This window comes from Narcine bancroftii, chromosome 3, assembly GCF_036971445.1.
Source record: "Narcine bancroftii isolate sNarBan1 chromosome 3, sNarBan1.hap1, whole genome shotgun sequence".
NCBI lineage: Eukaryota > Metazoa > Chordata > Chondrichthyes > Torpediniformes > Narcinidae > Narcine > Narcine bancroftii.
This window is the reverse complement of record NC_091471.1, coordinates 90728815-90745365: the sequence shown is the minus strand read 5'-3', so window position 1 is coordinate 90745365 and position 16551 is coordinate 90728815. Positions and strand designations below refer to the sequence as shown.

At 38.1% G+C, this 16551-nt stretch overlaps 1 protein-coding gene across 9 annotated transcripts in view; it reads left to right on the top strand.

The window, feature by feature from the left end:
• Positions 1 to 16551, top strand: part of fat1a (FAT atypical cadherin 1a) — a 256473-nt gene that overhangs the window by 49036 nt on the left and 190886 nt on the right. For all 9 annotated transcript variants that reach the window (XR_011353525.1, XM_069924528.1, XM_069924529.1 and 6 more), the window contains exon 3: positions 9906 to 10220. Coding sequence is in view for 8 of the 9 variants with exons in the window: in XM_069924528.1 (XP_069780629.1) it covers positions 9906 to 10220 (315 nt within the window). In the remaining variant the exon portion in view is untranslated. The remainder of the gene's footprint in view (positions 1 to 9905; positions 10221 to 16551) is intronic.

Here is a 16551-nt window from a genome sequence, read left to right as displayed (position 1 = left end):
GTCTCATCTCTCTCCTCCTCTGTTTCCATCTTCTTTCAATCACAATTCACTTGCAAAATTCTGCCTCCACCCATCCTCTTTGGTACTATCTGGTTCCATTCTTCCTCTAATAGCTTCCATTACATCACCGTTTTGATCTTTTCTACTTACCAGATTTCACCACATAGCCCTCCTCTAACCAGTTCCTATTCCATCCTGTTGAGCTCATCTTCTTTATTTTGTTTTCTCTTGTTTCTCTTTCCCTTTGACTGGCACCTGCCATTTAGCTATCTCCAACTCACCATTGTCCTTCACCCTTCCCTGGTTCACCAATCTGCTACTAGCTGTCTTTCATTTCCTTCCACCCTTTTATTATTCTGCAGGCTATTTCCCTTCTGCCCTGATTATTTTTCTCCCATTGATGCTGCTCGAGCTGCTCTGTTCCTTCAGCACTTTATTATTTGCTCCTCAATATCCCCAATCAACTGTTTAAACTTGCCAGCCTTGCTTACCAGGAACATGTGCCTGAATTCTTGCTGCATATGCATTCATGTATGCAGGATTTTTAAAAAAAGTTAATAACTGAAAAATTAGATTTTCCATACATAATCTGCACTCGAATGTTCATATATCAGTTGCCTTATAATGTTTCTCTTATTAATGTCTGAGAACTGGATTGACATTTTATTTAGATTTGTGCAATAGAGTGAGCCACGTGAATCTTAGATTTTATTGCAAAGTAAACATTGTACTAAAATGAGGACATAAATGGATAGACGTCCTTGAGGTTGTGTGTCAAATGCTATATAATTTATTTGCTAAAATTAAAGTTGGCATGCAAGTTATCAAGATATGAACAGAAGATTGTGAGCAATGCATCATGTTTTCAGAAAAACTGCTACTCTTGCCGAAAGCTGTTATGTCTCTATTATTTGTAGAGCACTGAACCGGTTAATATGAAGGCTAAATGTTTGAGTAGGATATGTGTTTAATAAGCACTTAAAATATTTCTAGTTGGCAACTGAAACAAAAATGAAGGTTAAAATGGGTGTTTATCTTTTTATTCTGAGTTAAATAGTTCACAAAAAAAACCTAATTCCTTGCCTGTGAATATCTGAAGTCTTTGAAAAGTTATAGCAAGACTGATTGTTGCAACTTTTTTAACTCAAAAATGTTGTTCTTAACATGTGAATTAAATTTTAGAAAATTGAAAAAAAAGTACTTTCATGTATAGTGAGCATGCCCAAATCCAGATTTTTTAAAAATTGTGATTATACCAAAACAGACCAACAAATTCTTGAGGAAACTGGCTGGCTTAGTGTTTGAAACAGTTTGTGGGTTGTGTGAGATGTCAGGACACTATGAAAATAGATAATTAAGTTCTTGATTACCTCTGATTTGTAGTTTAGTTTTCACAAAATATTCTAAATTGCATTTCATTTATATTTTACCTTGTAGAATTATGTAGTTATAAGTTTAATAATGCATTAATGGAGTTTTTGGGAGTTGTAAATCAATATTTATGGTTTAATAATGGAGTCATAGATTGGCATAAGCACAAGCAAATATTCTTAAACCTGACCATCATATTTTAGTTAAAATATTTTAGACTAATGTTACTATTGAAAATCAGTTTTGAAATATAATTAACTGAGCCAATGAAGTCAAATATATGTCAATTTAGAAAGACACTAGAAGAGTTTAGATGATGTATGTTTAAACTAGTTGGAGCAAGAGGAACTGAGATTACATGTAACAGAGGGTACTGTAAATCACAGTATTGATAATATAACAATTTCATGTTTGTTAATTTAAAAATAATTAGCCCTATCTACATAATTAAGTGCAGTCATCTATTTTGTCATTAAATTTTAATACTTTGAAATGAATAGATATTTTCTCTATTTTTTAATTAATTACTTTGGAAAAGAGATCCATAGAAGTGTGTTTCAGTAAATGTACGGTCAGAACAATGCAGATGTATTACTGCAGTTGCAGAAAGATCACACTACAAGCTTTTCAAAATAGAATTTGTACCATTGTGGAAACGATGGGTGATCACTGGTTAAGTGCACTGAAGTACTTCAGATATAAAAGATGAAAACCAATTAGATTAATCCCTTGCCCTTGTTTTCATATGATATGAAACAAAGAATGCAACTAAGCTTTGTCCATTGAGTAATGTTCACTTCGATGAAGAGTGTGTTGAAGAACATTAACGTGAATAAATCTCAGGGCAAGATTGATGGGGCCTTGACTAAAATCTTTGATTCTTCACTAGCAGTAGGTAAGGTCCCAGAGGACTGGGAAATAGCTGATATTCTTTTGTACAAAAACCAAAATGGGAATAATCCAGGAATTTTGTAGACTGTTGAGTTTCATGTCAGTAGTGGGGAAGCTATTGGGGAGGATACTGAAAGTTTAGGATTTGGGTGCATTTGGAAAGGCATGGCCAGAATGAAGACAGTCAGCCCTTCCCCATATGGACATTTTCCCATTTTGTCTGTTTTTATCCTTATCCATAGCTATGCTAAAGTCCAGGGAGTTGTGGTCATTCTCCCCAAAATGCTCCCTCACTGAGAGGTCTGCCACCATTATCCAGAATTAGATCCAGTATGGCCTCTCCTCTCATTGGCTGGTCCACATGCTGCGTCAGGAATCCTTCGTGAACATACCTGACAAATTCAACCCCATCCATCCTTCCCTTCAGGAAGTGCCAGTCAATATTAGGGAAGATGAAATCATCCATATTTACAACCCTGCATTTCTTGCACCACTCTAAAAATCTGCCTGGTGTCCCAGGGCTATTTGGAGGCCAATAGACTACTCCGAGTACAGTGGTTGGTCCCTTCCTATTTCTGACTTCCATCCACACTGTCTCAGTGGACACTCCCTCTGCAGTGTCCTCCCTTTCTATAATTGTGATACTATTCCTGACCCGTAATACTACTCGCTCCCCAGCTTACTTCCCATCCTATTCCTTTTAAAATTCTTAAACCCTGGAAAATACATCAGCCAATCCTGCCCTTCCTCCAGCCAAAACACAGCAGTTCCACGTACTTACTGATCCATGCTCTAATTTCATCCCCTTTATTCCTAATACACTTACCGTTGAAATAAACACATTTCAACCTCTCTAACTGGCTAGTTATGTTTAATCCCATGCCTGTCCTTCCTCACAAACTCAGAACATGGGGGCATGCACATAATGACGAGGGGTTAGATTGTGAATCTCTTCTCTCTCCGATAAAGTTGAAAAAAAAGAGTCAATAAAGGTTGAAGTTTTTTTAAAAAAGGAAAACTTGTCAGAGATCAAATAAATAACACAAGATGTCACCAAAGAAATTAAAAACAGCTATAACTGCACAAGAAACTGAACAAGGAAAAGAGACAGATATGGAAGAGAGGCCTAACTTGAAAGATCCTGGAGTTATCTGGAAGTTAGGAACCAGTGGAGATAAGCTTGGAGCTGGGGAGACCTTGGATATTATTGTACAAGGTCTTCCCCAACAATGGCCACCTGTTATGGGTAAATAAGTGACTCTGTGCATGTGCGACTCCTCGCACATGCACAGGGAAAAAATAAAACAGGTAATTTTTAAAAAAACCAAGAAGCTCCAGCTCCAGCGATCAGGATGAAGACCAAGAAGAACGGGAATTACATCTAGGACAAAGCTATAACTAAAAAGATTTTAAAAATTAGAGAGACATATATCTACAACAATCTTTGGTACAATTAACAGCAGAAGTTAAAAAGTGTAGTGAGAGTGTGGTCGAAAATAAGAATTTTACAAAGAAGGTGGAAAGAAAGATTAGTGTCGATAGGAAATTTGAAGATGTGGAAGAGAAAATTAAAGGAAATGAATTTGAAATTCAAAATGTTAAAGAACAGATGAAAAAATACAAGTGGAAGTGGCTGCAACAAAAGATCAACCAACTCAAAAAATTGACATTTTAGAAAACTTCAGTAGAAGGAATAATATAAAATTTGAAGGTCAGGAAATTAAAATCTTTTTGCAGAGTTGGATTCTACAATCTTTGGGGATAACTGAATTTCAAGGAAATATTGAGAATGGAAAAGTTCAGAGCACTATGACCGAAGCCACAACCAGATCAAAGTCCATGACCACTATTGGTTAAATTGCTTCGTTATGAAGTGAAAGAAAAGATCTTGGGACTGGTAGTGAAATAGGTGAAAGGAAGACGATCACCATTAATGTACAATGGAAATAAGATCTTCTTTTTTTATTTTGATACAAGTTTTGATTTGTTAAAAAAGAGAAAAGAATTCAATGCTGTTAAAAATGTATTGTGGAAGAAAAGTGATGCCTTTGTCTTAAGGTATCCAGCAGTATTTAAAGTTTTTGTTCTAGACGAGAAAAATGGTCTCTTTATGGTGAGGCAAAGGTGTTTGTAGACTCATTGCCTGTGAAAGAGAGACAAGTAGTGAGTGATGTTTGCAATGAGAGATGATACTGAATGATTTTGGCTGATAATATAGCAAGGGGAAAAGGAAATATTTAAACATTTTTTTGAGCGAGAGATTATTAAGGAGGAAAGTTTAAACCTGAAGGGTCTAAAAATAATTTTTTAAAAATTGTAAATGGTAAAGATTATATAGATCTAATGCATCAAGGGAGAGTATAATAATTCGAGAGAGTTAGTTGGGAGTGAAGGACTAACTTCTGTAGAATCATGAGTGTTGGTGTGGTTTTGACCACAACTCGTATAGATCAGGGTTTTAACGACACAATTTTCATAATGTTTGCCGTTTGTGAGGGGGAAGGGGGGATTCTCTATTTTTCTGGTTTCTTTTCTTTTTCTCATACACCTAAATATAATAAGAACATTTGAGAGGGATGGGAGTGGAATGATGGATGGTTAGTATATTTAGTAAAGAGATCTGATGGCTGGAAAACTGAATTTAATTAGTATTAATATTTACTGGATGCATAATCAAATAAAGCAGAGAAAAATATTAGTGTATATGAAGAAAGCAAAAATAGACATTGCCTATTCCTCTTCCCTCTCCTAACAGTCAAGCAGCTATCTGGAACCTCGCGTTTGGGGTGAATGTTCCCTGAAGCTCCGCTCTATCGCTACGTCCACCTCCCGAATGATCCGGAGTTCATCCAGCTCCAGTTTCCTAACTTGGTCTTTGAGGAGCTGCAGCTGGATGCATCTTTTGTAGGTGTAGTCATCAGGGACATTTGTGCTGTCCCAGATTTCCCACGTGCTGAACTCAGAGCATTCCATTACCCTAGCTGCTGTCCCCATTAACTCTTCCAAATTTAAATACAAGTATCTTACCTGGTCTTACCTTGTGGGAATCAAGCTTGTCCTCAGTCTTTTCTCACCCAAGCCTCGTGAGCCAAAGGCTCTTGGTCCCACTCCTACCCTGAGCCACTATCCACTGTCTGCTCTGCTTGACCTGCCCCTCTTTTTTATTTGTCACTGCCCCTTATTTTTATTACTTCTTCCACCAATCACTGCTCCAGTAACATGCCTTCTGCTCCTTTTTAAATGCACTCACCTCAAGTTGGCCCCGACATTCAGAGCTCTCCTCTTTCAGCAATGGTCCTGAGGTGTCATTTTTTTTCAGACTATGAACCATATTGACCAAAATACACACAAACATTTCCCTCTTGAATATAAACAGTGTCATTTTCTCCCCTTTTCCCCCCTCCCTTCCCTCCCTCCCTCACCCCCCCCTCCCCACCCACTCAACGTTCAACATATATGATACATTAAACCCATTAAACAATGTCATCACACAATGAAAATAAACAAGAAATTTGTGTCATCTACTTTTACACACTGGGTCAGTTCATTTCGTCGTCTTCTCATTCTATCATTTTAGGGGTGGAGGTCCACGGTAGGCCCTCTCTGTTGTGTTCCATGTACGGTTCCCAAATTTGTTCGAATACTGTGATGTTATTTCTTAAATTATATGTTATTTTTTCCCAATGGAATACATTTATTCATTTCTGTGTACCACTGCTGTATTCTCAGGCTATCTTCTAATTTCCAGGTTGACATAATACATTTTTATGCTACAGCTAAGGCTATCATAATAAATCTTTTTTGTGCTCCGTCCAAATCGAGTCCAAGTTCTTTACTTCTTATATTACTTAGAAGAAAGATCTCTGGATTTTTTGGGATGTTGCTTTTTGTGATTTTATTTAATACCTGATTTAGATCTTCCCAAAACTTTTCCACTTTCTCACATGCCCAAATTGCATGTACTGTTGCTCCCGTTTGTTGTTAATATTGACGCAAAATCAACTAATCCCTTTCACAATAGATAACCGTTCCTTTAGAGAATGGGAGAGAAAAGGGATAGAAAATAGAAAATTGTTTTTCGGGAAATAGATTATTGTCTTTTAAACAGATGATGTGCAGGTATAGTATAACTCACAGTACAATGTTTGCATACCACCAACTGAAAACCTACTTGAAGGACAAATTGGGAAGCAGGTTGAAGTTACCAGAAGGAAACAATTTTGAATATGTGATTACAGACACAATGATAATTAAAAGATTTATAACAAACATGTACATCAAACTGCAAGAGAAAGAGAACGAGCAAACAAGCTGTAAACCCAAACAAAAATGGGAACCAGATCTAAACATAAAGATAAAGAATGAAACATGGGAAAAGCTATGCTCCGGAACTATGAGAAATACAATAAACACGAGGTTACGCATGATACAATATAATTGGCTATATACCATGCCCCAAAAGTTAAATAAATGGGACCCAACAGTATCAGACAGATGTTTTCGCTGTAAGGAGGTATCATTATTGAGGTAAAACTCTTCACATGCTTGATGCAGTGTTGTACATTTTATTAATATGTAAAATATATTTTATAATGAAACTGTTCACCTCCAGACAAAGGTCAGATGACTTTTGCAAATTACTGAAAATTGTAGGAAGGTAATATTTAATCTACATTATTTTCATAATCAGCTACATTTATTTTTTTGAGTTCTTTGCATCATTTATCAGTGGCTGTTTAAAATTCAGTAAAACTGGTGATTGTGACATGATTATTTGAAAATAAAGCATAGAAAATAGGATGATAGAAAATAAACCATTCAGTTCTTCAAACCTGAACTGCCATTTTCTCGGATCATTGATAAATCATCTATTTCAAATAAGCAAGAGAACAGTGATTAAAAAGCCAACTAGTCAGACTATTTTCACGGTGGTCTTCCAAGGTCTAAGCAGCAGTTTATATTTTGGCTGTTCTAGATATTATTCCAATTCTGCTCCATATGCTTAAGTCATTTTTCCTGGGGCAGTCACGACTGGAGTGCAATGTATTTCCTGAATTGTTGTGCATCAAAGTTCCTATGTTCCATTGCAGGTTTTGATATAAACCTTGTTAAATTAACTATGGCTACTGGTGCCCAATTGACCAGATTTTCAGAATTACCGGTAATTGAAATTTGATTGTGTTTCATGTTAGCTTTCTTTTGCCTAAATACAGCACGTGCAGGTATTCATTAAAGGTAGGTGGATATAAGACAATAGATGTTAGACACCTAAAATTATCTAAGCTTTCAATACACTGAATTTTAACTCTGGTAATAAGGTATATTTTTCCTTTTCACTACAGAAAATTCAAACTAGCTGGCATGATGGCTTCTCAGTGAAGTGTTTGTTTGCAACTGCCTGCATCATAGAATTTTTGGTTTAAAAATAATGGAGATCATAAATGGAATAACCTTTCTCTAGCACACTAGTGATGGAGATATGGCATGTATTTTCAAATAACACTGGAGATGGAGCAAAAAAAAATCACTGGAAATCTAAAAACGTACCAAACTCCTGGGAGCTTTCTGCAGGTCTGGCAGTATCTATAGAAATAGAAACAGAGTTGAGAACCCTTCAACCTAACTGGAAAAGTAAGAACAACAGAGTATATCAGTTTGTAGAGAGGGGAAGGGTGGAAGAAATGGATGGAACATCTGTGATAGGTTGTGGACTAAAGTTATCAATTAACTTAAAACATGGCAGTTAGGGATGCAAGAGAAGACAAACAAAACAAGAAAAAGTTACAGTTGTGTCTAGAATCCCTATGAGAGATTACTTGAAATTGTTAAATTAAAGACTTCACACTGAAGGCTGCACCCCACAAAATAGAAAATAAGGTTTTCACCCAGAGCTTGCTTTGGGCATGATTGGAATGGGATTAGAATGGAGACTGAAGTTAATAAGTAATTAGAAGATCAGGTTTGCCCTTTTGACTAAACAGAGATGTTCAGCAAATTGTCAGGGTCAATAAAGTTGAAAGAAGAGCAAGTTAATTTTGAAGTGAATCAAGTCTTCCAATTTGTTCACAGTAAAATCTTAAAATATGGATTCATAAGAAATTCCAAACTATGTAATGCAGATTATTCAAGCAGCATTTTAGTAAGTTGTGTGGTTCCTCTAATTTAACATTGGCTTGTCATGGATTTGCATCATTATTAGCAAACACTTCCTGCGGTTTTAACGTGGAATTCAAGAGTTTGTATGTGAGGGCAAGGAGGCCTTAAATTTTGTCCTTCCTTTTCCCAACAGTGCCTACACGCATCTTCATACAATATCCTGGACTTTAAAACATGGACAACACCTCACTTTGAAATATCATTCACTGATCTTAATGTGTTTTCTTCTCATTTAGAGTAACCATCTGTATTTTAAGTGATTACTTTAAGGAATATCTCAATTGAGTCCACAAGGGTGACTTAAATTTATCTATTTCCCCTTCTAAAAACTGTAAACCTTTGGAATGATCTTGACTGTGGACAATGGTTTGAGGGCAAGATTTTTTGTCATTTCTCTCTGCCAATCACTCCCAATTTTCTCACCATATTCACTCCTCCCTGAACCTGCCATCCATCATCTCTGTGTCTTTCATTGCCAGGGTGAGGCCAATGTAGAATTAAAGAACAGAATGTCCTATTCCACCTATGTAGTCTACAACCTAACAGTACGAACATTGAACTCTTCAAGATCAAATAATCCATTCTCCTTGGTCCCTTTCTCTTCCTTCATTCACCTGGGACCTCTCAAACACACCTTTCCTTCCGAACCCTCCTCAGCCCCTGTTAACCCAGTACCTTTTCCAACTGCCCATCCATGTAACACCATAGCATTCCCACTCTATCCCCTTTCCCCACAGTTCCCATCTCGCCACAAAGCCTCCCTCATTTGGATCCACTCATCTCCTTCCTTCAGCTGCATGTTTCCATCTCTTCTGTCCCCCCCCCCCCCACCTACATTCACCCACCTGAGTGAATGAACATTCACCCCTCCCAGCTTCCATCTATCACTCTCCTGCCTCTGACACTCAATCTCAGCCCTGCTGCCCCTCCATCTGGCTCCATCTTTCCTTGGTCCATCACTCATTTGCTATCCCTGCACTTTCACTTCTTTAATACTAACTCTTTCCTCTTTCTCAGTCCTGAAGCAGGGTTTTGACCCAAAATGTCGATTGTCAGTTCCCGTTCACAAATGCTGCCTTACCTTCCTTTCTCCATTGCATTTTGACTTGATTTCTGTTTTGCTTTTTCAGTAGTGGTGTCCTTCAATTTTGTTTTGATCTCAGAAATTCTCATCTTTACTAACAATCTTTGTTTGGGGAGAGACATTTTAAATTCTCATAAGATTGGAAAGGATGTAGTGTATTCAGGTTTTGACTTGTTCCTTGATAAACTGGATTATAAACTGGAGAATGTACTAATATTTTGTTCATGGTCTAATTACCTTTTAAGTGTTTAGCTTAGAAAGAATTACCATTTTTTTTACAAAAAGTGTTTTAAGATTGTATAGTTGAATTGTTAAGTTTTACAATACTCTTCTGAAGGATTGATGTTGGCTGAGTACTCTTCAGTACATTAAATGCTTCAATGCTTTTCTGTTCCACATGCAGGTATAATAAAGACAGCAGAACTTCTGGACCATGAAACGACGTCACATTACTGGCTCACAGTCTATGCTACTGATCTTGGAGTTGTGCCTCTCTTTTCCTTCGTCGAAGTATATATTGAAATTCGGGATATTAATGATAATGCTCCACAGACATCTGAGCCAGTTTATTACCCTGATGTCATGGAGAACTCTCCGGAAGGTGTGTCAGTTGTACAGATTGAGGCGACTGACCCAGATTCCAGTTCATTTAACAGACTGAGCTACAAGATTACCAGTGGCAACCCACAAGGTTTCTTCGTCATTAATCAGGAGACGGGTGAGTTTATTATCTTGGATAGAATTGTTGTGCCAGATGACAGAGATAACAAATGTGCTGATACAGTGAAACATTTAAAAATAAACAGGGACATGAAGAAACAATGGAAGCACATTTATTTAACAATATACTTTAGAAGAGTTCACATGTTTCTTGATGGTTATCAAATGATTGAATCTGTTCTATCAAGAATCAATTTTTTTTTGAAGTGTTTATGCCTCCAGGTTCTTGGTTTTGTTTTAATTTATTCACTATATACAAGGTTCCATTGCATTATGTAAAATTATGTAAAGTCTGTATTTTTTCCCACTACGTCCAGTTCACCAGTTTAGATAAACATTCTCTACCATGATAGCATTGCTTGACACCAGGTACATCCTATTATCCACTTGATCAGCTGAATGGTCACGCAGCCTCATTCCAGTTTGCTTATGAGCAAATGTATCTCCTTTGGTGTCCAAATTTTACAGCTTTCTTTCCTCTCTACTTTTGTTCTAAAGCTGAGATCTTCAGTGGCCCTTCAAGTGTGGCCTCTGGAGTTATGTATTTGGAGCATGGGTGATTAAGTTATTTAATATGTAGATTAATCAGAGTTCTGGTTTAGGAATGCAAGTTCAAATTTCACTTGGACATCTGGGGAATTTAAATTCAAATAATTAAATAAATTTGGAATTCCAGCTCATCTCCATAAGAGTGACCAAGACACTACTGGATTGTCCACCAACCAACCTGCATTATTAATAGCTTGCAAAGAAAGAAATCTGCCAGCCTCGACTAGTCTGCCCTGTATATGGTTATTTACCCTATGAGGTGGCTGACTCTTGACTTTTTTCTCAGTTCAGAGATAATTTGACAAGGGGGACAAGAACAAGCTATGGTAGCAACATGCAGATCTCTTGAATAAATTTTAAAAAATCTCAAGAAAATCCTTTGTGCAAAATGCATTCAAAATCAATATATAACAGAAGAACAATAATTTCAAATTTCTGACTTCTGTAAGTAAGATTAATATTGGTGTAATTGAGTTTGTTATGTATTTGTATTGAATGTGCAAGAGAGATGTATATACATATTACATACATAGTGTCTGCCTGTCCCGCATCGGACTGGTCAGCCACAAACGAGCCTGCAGCTGACGTGGACTTTTTACCCCCTCCATAAATCTTCGTCCGCGAAGCCAAGCCAAAGACATAGTTTATATGATCACTTTCACAAGATACCGTAGATATCCTTAAAGGAGTGAAGACTGATACCCATGATGGTGCTGGGTGAGCTCACACTCTCTGTAGTTTCTTCCTGTCCTGTGCATTGGCACCTCCATAGCAGAGAGTGGAGCAACTAAATAGAACGCTCTGCACGGTAACCTATAGAAATTTGCAAGAGACTTTGGTGATATACCATGTTGAATGTTTCTTGGAATTGAGCACTGAGAATTCTGTGGAAAGGCCAGCTGCACAGTGAAAGTCAGTTTGTTGAGTCTATGCTGTCATATGTGGCCAGTGAAAAATAAGTGTCCTAACAAGGCCGGAATAGCAACAAGGCAATCTACCTGTCACAGGTCATCTGTCCAATCCAATTTTATCAGGAGTGTTTAGTATCACAGAGGTTAGTGAAGAGGACTTTGCAAGGTGGAAATACCATTCATGCTTAGAGGGACAGAATCCAACCCCATCAAGTAGAGAGAACGTGGTTATCAAAAGGCACTTTGGAATATCAGTACTAGGACAATCTCCAACTCCATGTTCAGACATGGCAGCTAGTGTTGACCTCAAGTATGAATTCCATGAGAATGCATCTTTCTCTGTCTAAAGTATTCTGCCAATGTGTTTTTCTCCACATTTGTGTTGAGTTGCTCTGCCCACTATGCATTTCTGAGGCACAGACTGTGCTTGAAGGGGAATTTGGCATTTCAAAAATAAATTCACACAATGACATTTTAATTAAATTCTGCAATAGATCAAAACTCTTAAATTTGCTGTTTGTGGATAATGTGAGTGTTTGTGGATGATACAAGTACTGTTGTGGCTGGATTGATATTGTCAGCAATGGAGCTGTAATTACCATTTTAATTTTTGTGATGTTATTGTCATTGAAGTAAAGATTTGATACCTGTACTAACTAATGAAATGGCTGTTCGTCTTTGGTTAACTACTCATTATAAGTTTTAACTTCAAATGCCACAACTAGCTTTTGAACAACAATTAAAGTTCTTTTGCTAATTTTTCTTTCCTATTGATGTATGGATGCGGAAATCCCAAGATTAAAAAATATGATTAATTTTTGTTATTGTCATATAGCATGAGAACTGGCCCAATGTCCCTCCATGCTTATGCCAGCCATCAAGCACTTATTTATTATTGATCCTCAGCTAATCTCATTTTGTTCTTTCACATTCTCATCTGCTTCCGTGAGGCTTTACTGTTCACCTGCACATGAGGGGAAGTTTACGGTGACCAATTAGCCTGCCAACCCACAGTCTGATATGTGGGAGGAAACCAGAGCACCCAAAGGAACCCGCAGTTCAGCATAATCTGGTACAGATGGTGGAACCTGGAGGATATCCTCTTGTGCCAATCATTTTCGGAACCAGTTAAAAGCCTCCTTAATTTTACACTTCCAAGCTTTTTGTGAACTACAAACTTTTTTTATTCCCTGAAGTCTCCATCAATAATATATATCATGAAATAGAACTATTTTGCACAGACACTCAGGAGCTTAACCACCATTTTTCTGACAAAAGAAATTTTGTGTTTGTGTTGTTAATACCTCCTCCAATCACATGGGCATATTCTATCAGCCTGCAGTGTGTTGGAGCTTGACATGTGTATTAGAACTGTATTTAGTTGAAAAGGAAGATTGGCTGGCTGTGAAATTCAAAATGTGTCTGAGACATCTGTTTTGACTGGAGCAGTGGGAGCTGCATTTTCTTGGCTGTGCTGCTCAAGAACTAAGACTGAAAAATACTTTTATTACTGTCATGCAGGAAAGTTCAAATTTATAATCATCTGACTGTACATTCACACCAGATGAAACAACTTCTCTGGACCATGGTGAATGCATGTAGATAATATGCAATGCATTTCACAAAAGGTTTAGGGTTATTACCCTTTAAATAATCAGATGAAGTTTTGAAATTATTTTATTGTGTATAGTCGCTTAAAACACAAGGCATTTTCCTCTTCTGCACATCATTCAGTTCAGGTTGCAGATTTTGAGACACCACCCTCGACTGCCTTATGGATCACTGCTGTTACAGAAGATCACATTTGAAAACATGACAAAAATTTTAATTATTTCTTGTTTAAAAATATTACCGTTAATAATCATTTAAGCGTAAGTTTTTTAAAAAAAAACCCTGTAGTTGAGCAATAAAAATCCCCGAATGCCTGCACTTTTCCCATCAGTGATTATCTTAGGCAGGCTGGCAGAAAGCTCATTCAGTCCCTTGAAATGGAGCATCTATGCTCCACCCCTGCGCACAGTGGCCAAATGGAAAGTCTGTGGCCAAATGGAAAGTTGGCCATGCCAGCATCAGACCTCTGGTTTGTTCATGACTTTGGCACTGCTACACACTAATATGGAAGTTCGAGGTAGGCTGACCCAAAGCATCTCCCTTTGGGAAGGAAATGGCAACTACTACTTGGGCCATTACTTGTAATAGTGATCTTCCCATGGCTGATGTGTTTAAATATGCTTAGATTCTTTAGAAGGTAACATTTGTTACATGGATGACAGATGTTACAAATTATCAGCATGAATAATTTTTTATAACTTTATGTAGTTTTACTATATCCACAAGCAACTTATTAAGTTTCATAATATTATTAAATTAGATGTATTTATAAAGCTACTGGAATTCACTTCAGTACCCATAACCTCTCCACCTCCACCCCACACTAGTACAAACTGTAAATATTAATATATGATATATATCATATAAATAACACATATATGTATAAATATATATATGTGCATGTGTGATATTTAGAGAGTGTTTTCATCCAAAATATATTGACTATTACTTTATGTAATGTAAATCATAAAATAATTATTTCTGGAAAAATAGATGCATAGAAGTGCACATCTTAAGTTCAGGTTTAAGTTTACTTATCATCCAATTGTACCAGTACAACCCGATGAAACCCTGTTCTCCTGGCCAAGAAACAAAATTGTATAAACATGCATGCAGACAAAATATACATAACACACGCAACCTATATACATATTTTACAATAAATGTTATTAATAAATAGTTGAGTCACCGGAGTTGTTTTAGCATTTCAACAGTTACTCAGCAGTCTCATTGCCCATGGAACAAAGCTGTTCTTCAGCTTGGTTCTGGTTTCCCAACGGGAATAGCTAGAAGATGGACTTTAGGCATCACAAATATTGCAAGCTGCCATTAAACAGCGATCCTGGTAAATCACATCGGGGGTGAGGGGGGGGGAGGGAGACCCAGTGATCCTCTCTGCCACTTATATGATTCTGTGGATGGATCTCTGATCAGATGCTCCATAGCAACTGTACCAATCTGTGATGCAGCCAGCTAGGATGCTCTCTATAGAACCTCTATAGACAGAATGGTGGTCGGTCAGCCTTCTAAGGAAGTACAGTTACTGTTGCTCCTTCATGGCAAGTGGGAAGGTGTTATGTGTCCAGGATAGGTTGCTTCGTGGTGGACTTTAAAGAACCTGGTGCTCTGTTTATTTTCATTACTGTGCTAATGTGTAGTGGCGGATGGTGGTCCATGGTCCTCTTGAAGTCCACAATGGGTGGCATGGTTGGCACAGCAGTTAATGCACCAGCAATCGGTACTGGGCCTCTGTTCGAATCCCGTGCTGTCTGTACGTTCTCCCTGTGTCTGTATGGGTTTTCTCTGGGGGCTCTGGTTTCCTCCCACCCTTAAAAACATTTTGGGGTGCAGGTTAATGAGATGTAAAATGGGCTGCACGGACTCGTAGGGCTGAATTGGCCTGTTACAGTTTTGATTGTCTACATTTAATTTTTTTTTAAATTATCTCGTTTGTTTTGTTCATGTTAAGACTCAGGTTGTTATTCTTGCGTCATTTCATGAGATTTTGCATTTCTTCTCTGTAGAGTGACTCATCGTTGTTGCTGATGAGGCCCAACTACTGTCATATCATCTGCAAACTTGATGACTATTTGAACTGAATCTGGCATTTCAGTCATTGCTTAGTAATATAAACAGGAGCAGGGTGAGCACACAGCCCCAAGCTGCATCAGTGTTGCTCCTTGTTCTGCTACCAACCCAGACACACTATGGACTTCCCTTAATGAAGTCCAAAATCCAGTTAAAGAGAGGGATGTTGAGTCCCAGCAGGGACAGTTTCTCCACCAGCCTCTGGGGAATGATTGTATTAAACACCGAGCTGAAGTCAATGTACAGTATCCTGGCATATGAGGTGTCATTCTCCAGGTGGGTCAGGATGGCGTGGAGGAACAAGGCCATAGCATCGTCACTGGAAAGGTTCCATCTGTAGGTGAATCTATAGTGTCTCTGTGAGGTACGCCTTGATAGATTTCTTCACCAGACTCTCAAAGCATTTCATAATGGTAGAGGTCAGTGCCATGGGCGGTAGTCGTTGAGGCCTGTTACTATCTCCCTTTTTACCAGGCTGATGATGGCTGTCTTGAAATCTGTGGTGGCTATGGACTTTTGCAGTGTTTTGAAGATCTCCAGAAGGACCTTCGTCAGTTGGTCTGCACAGTCCTTCAGTACTCGACTGGGTATGTTGTCAGATCCTGCTGCCTTTTGTTGTTTCACTAGTTAGGATTCTCTTTACCTTGCCCACAGCTATGCAAGGGGCCTGTTCTTGGGGGTAGAGGGAGCATTCTTCGGTATCCACTGTTCTTGTCGAACCGGTTCAGTCTGTTGGAAGGGAGGCACCCTTGTTGTCTCGCAAGGTTGTCTAGTTTTGATACCTTGCCACATGCTCATCCTGGTGTCGCCAGTTTTGCATAGTTGACTATAGATTTTCTGTGCGGACCCTTGCTTTGCCTTCCGGATTGCACAGGAGTGTTCATCCCTGGCTGATCTCAGTGCCAACTTGTTTCCTGTCCTGAAGGCTGCACCTCAAGTTCTGAGAAGTGCCCAGACCTCTGCATGCAACCATGGTTTCTGGTTAGCTTTGGTTGTGTAGCATTTGATTTTCATGACATCCTTGATGCGCTTGCTGATGTAGCCTTTCACTGAGCTCATGTAATCTTCAATACTTTTACGTGGTATTTAAAATCTACATGTTATTTTACCATTCGAGCTGGTGATCTCATTAGTTAAGATCTTAAAACCACTTCAGAACTCATTGTGTGC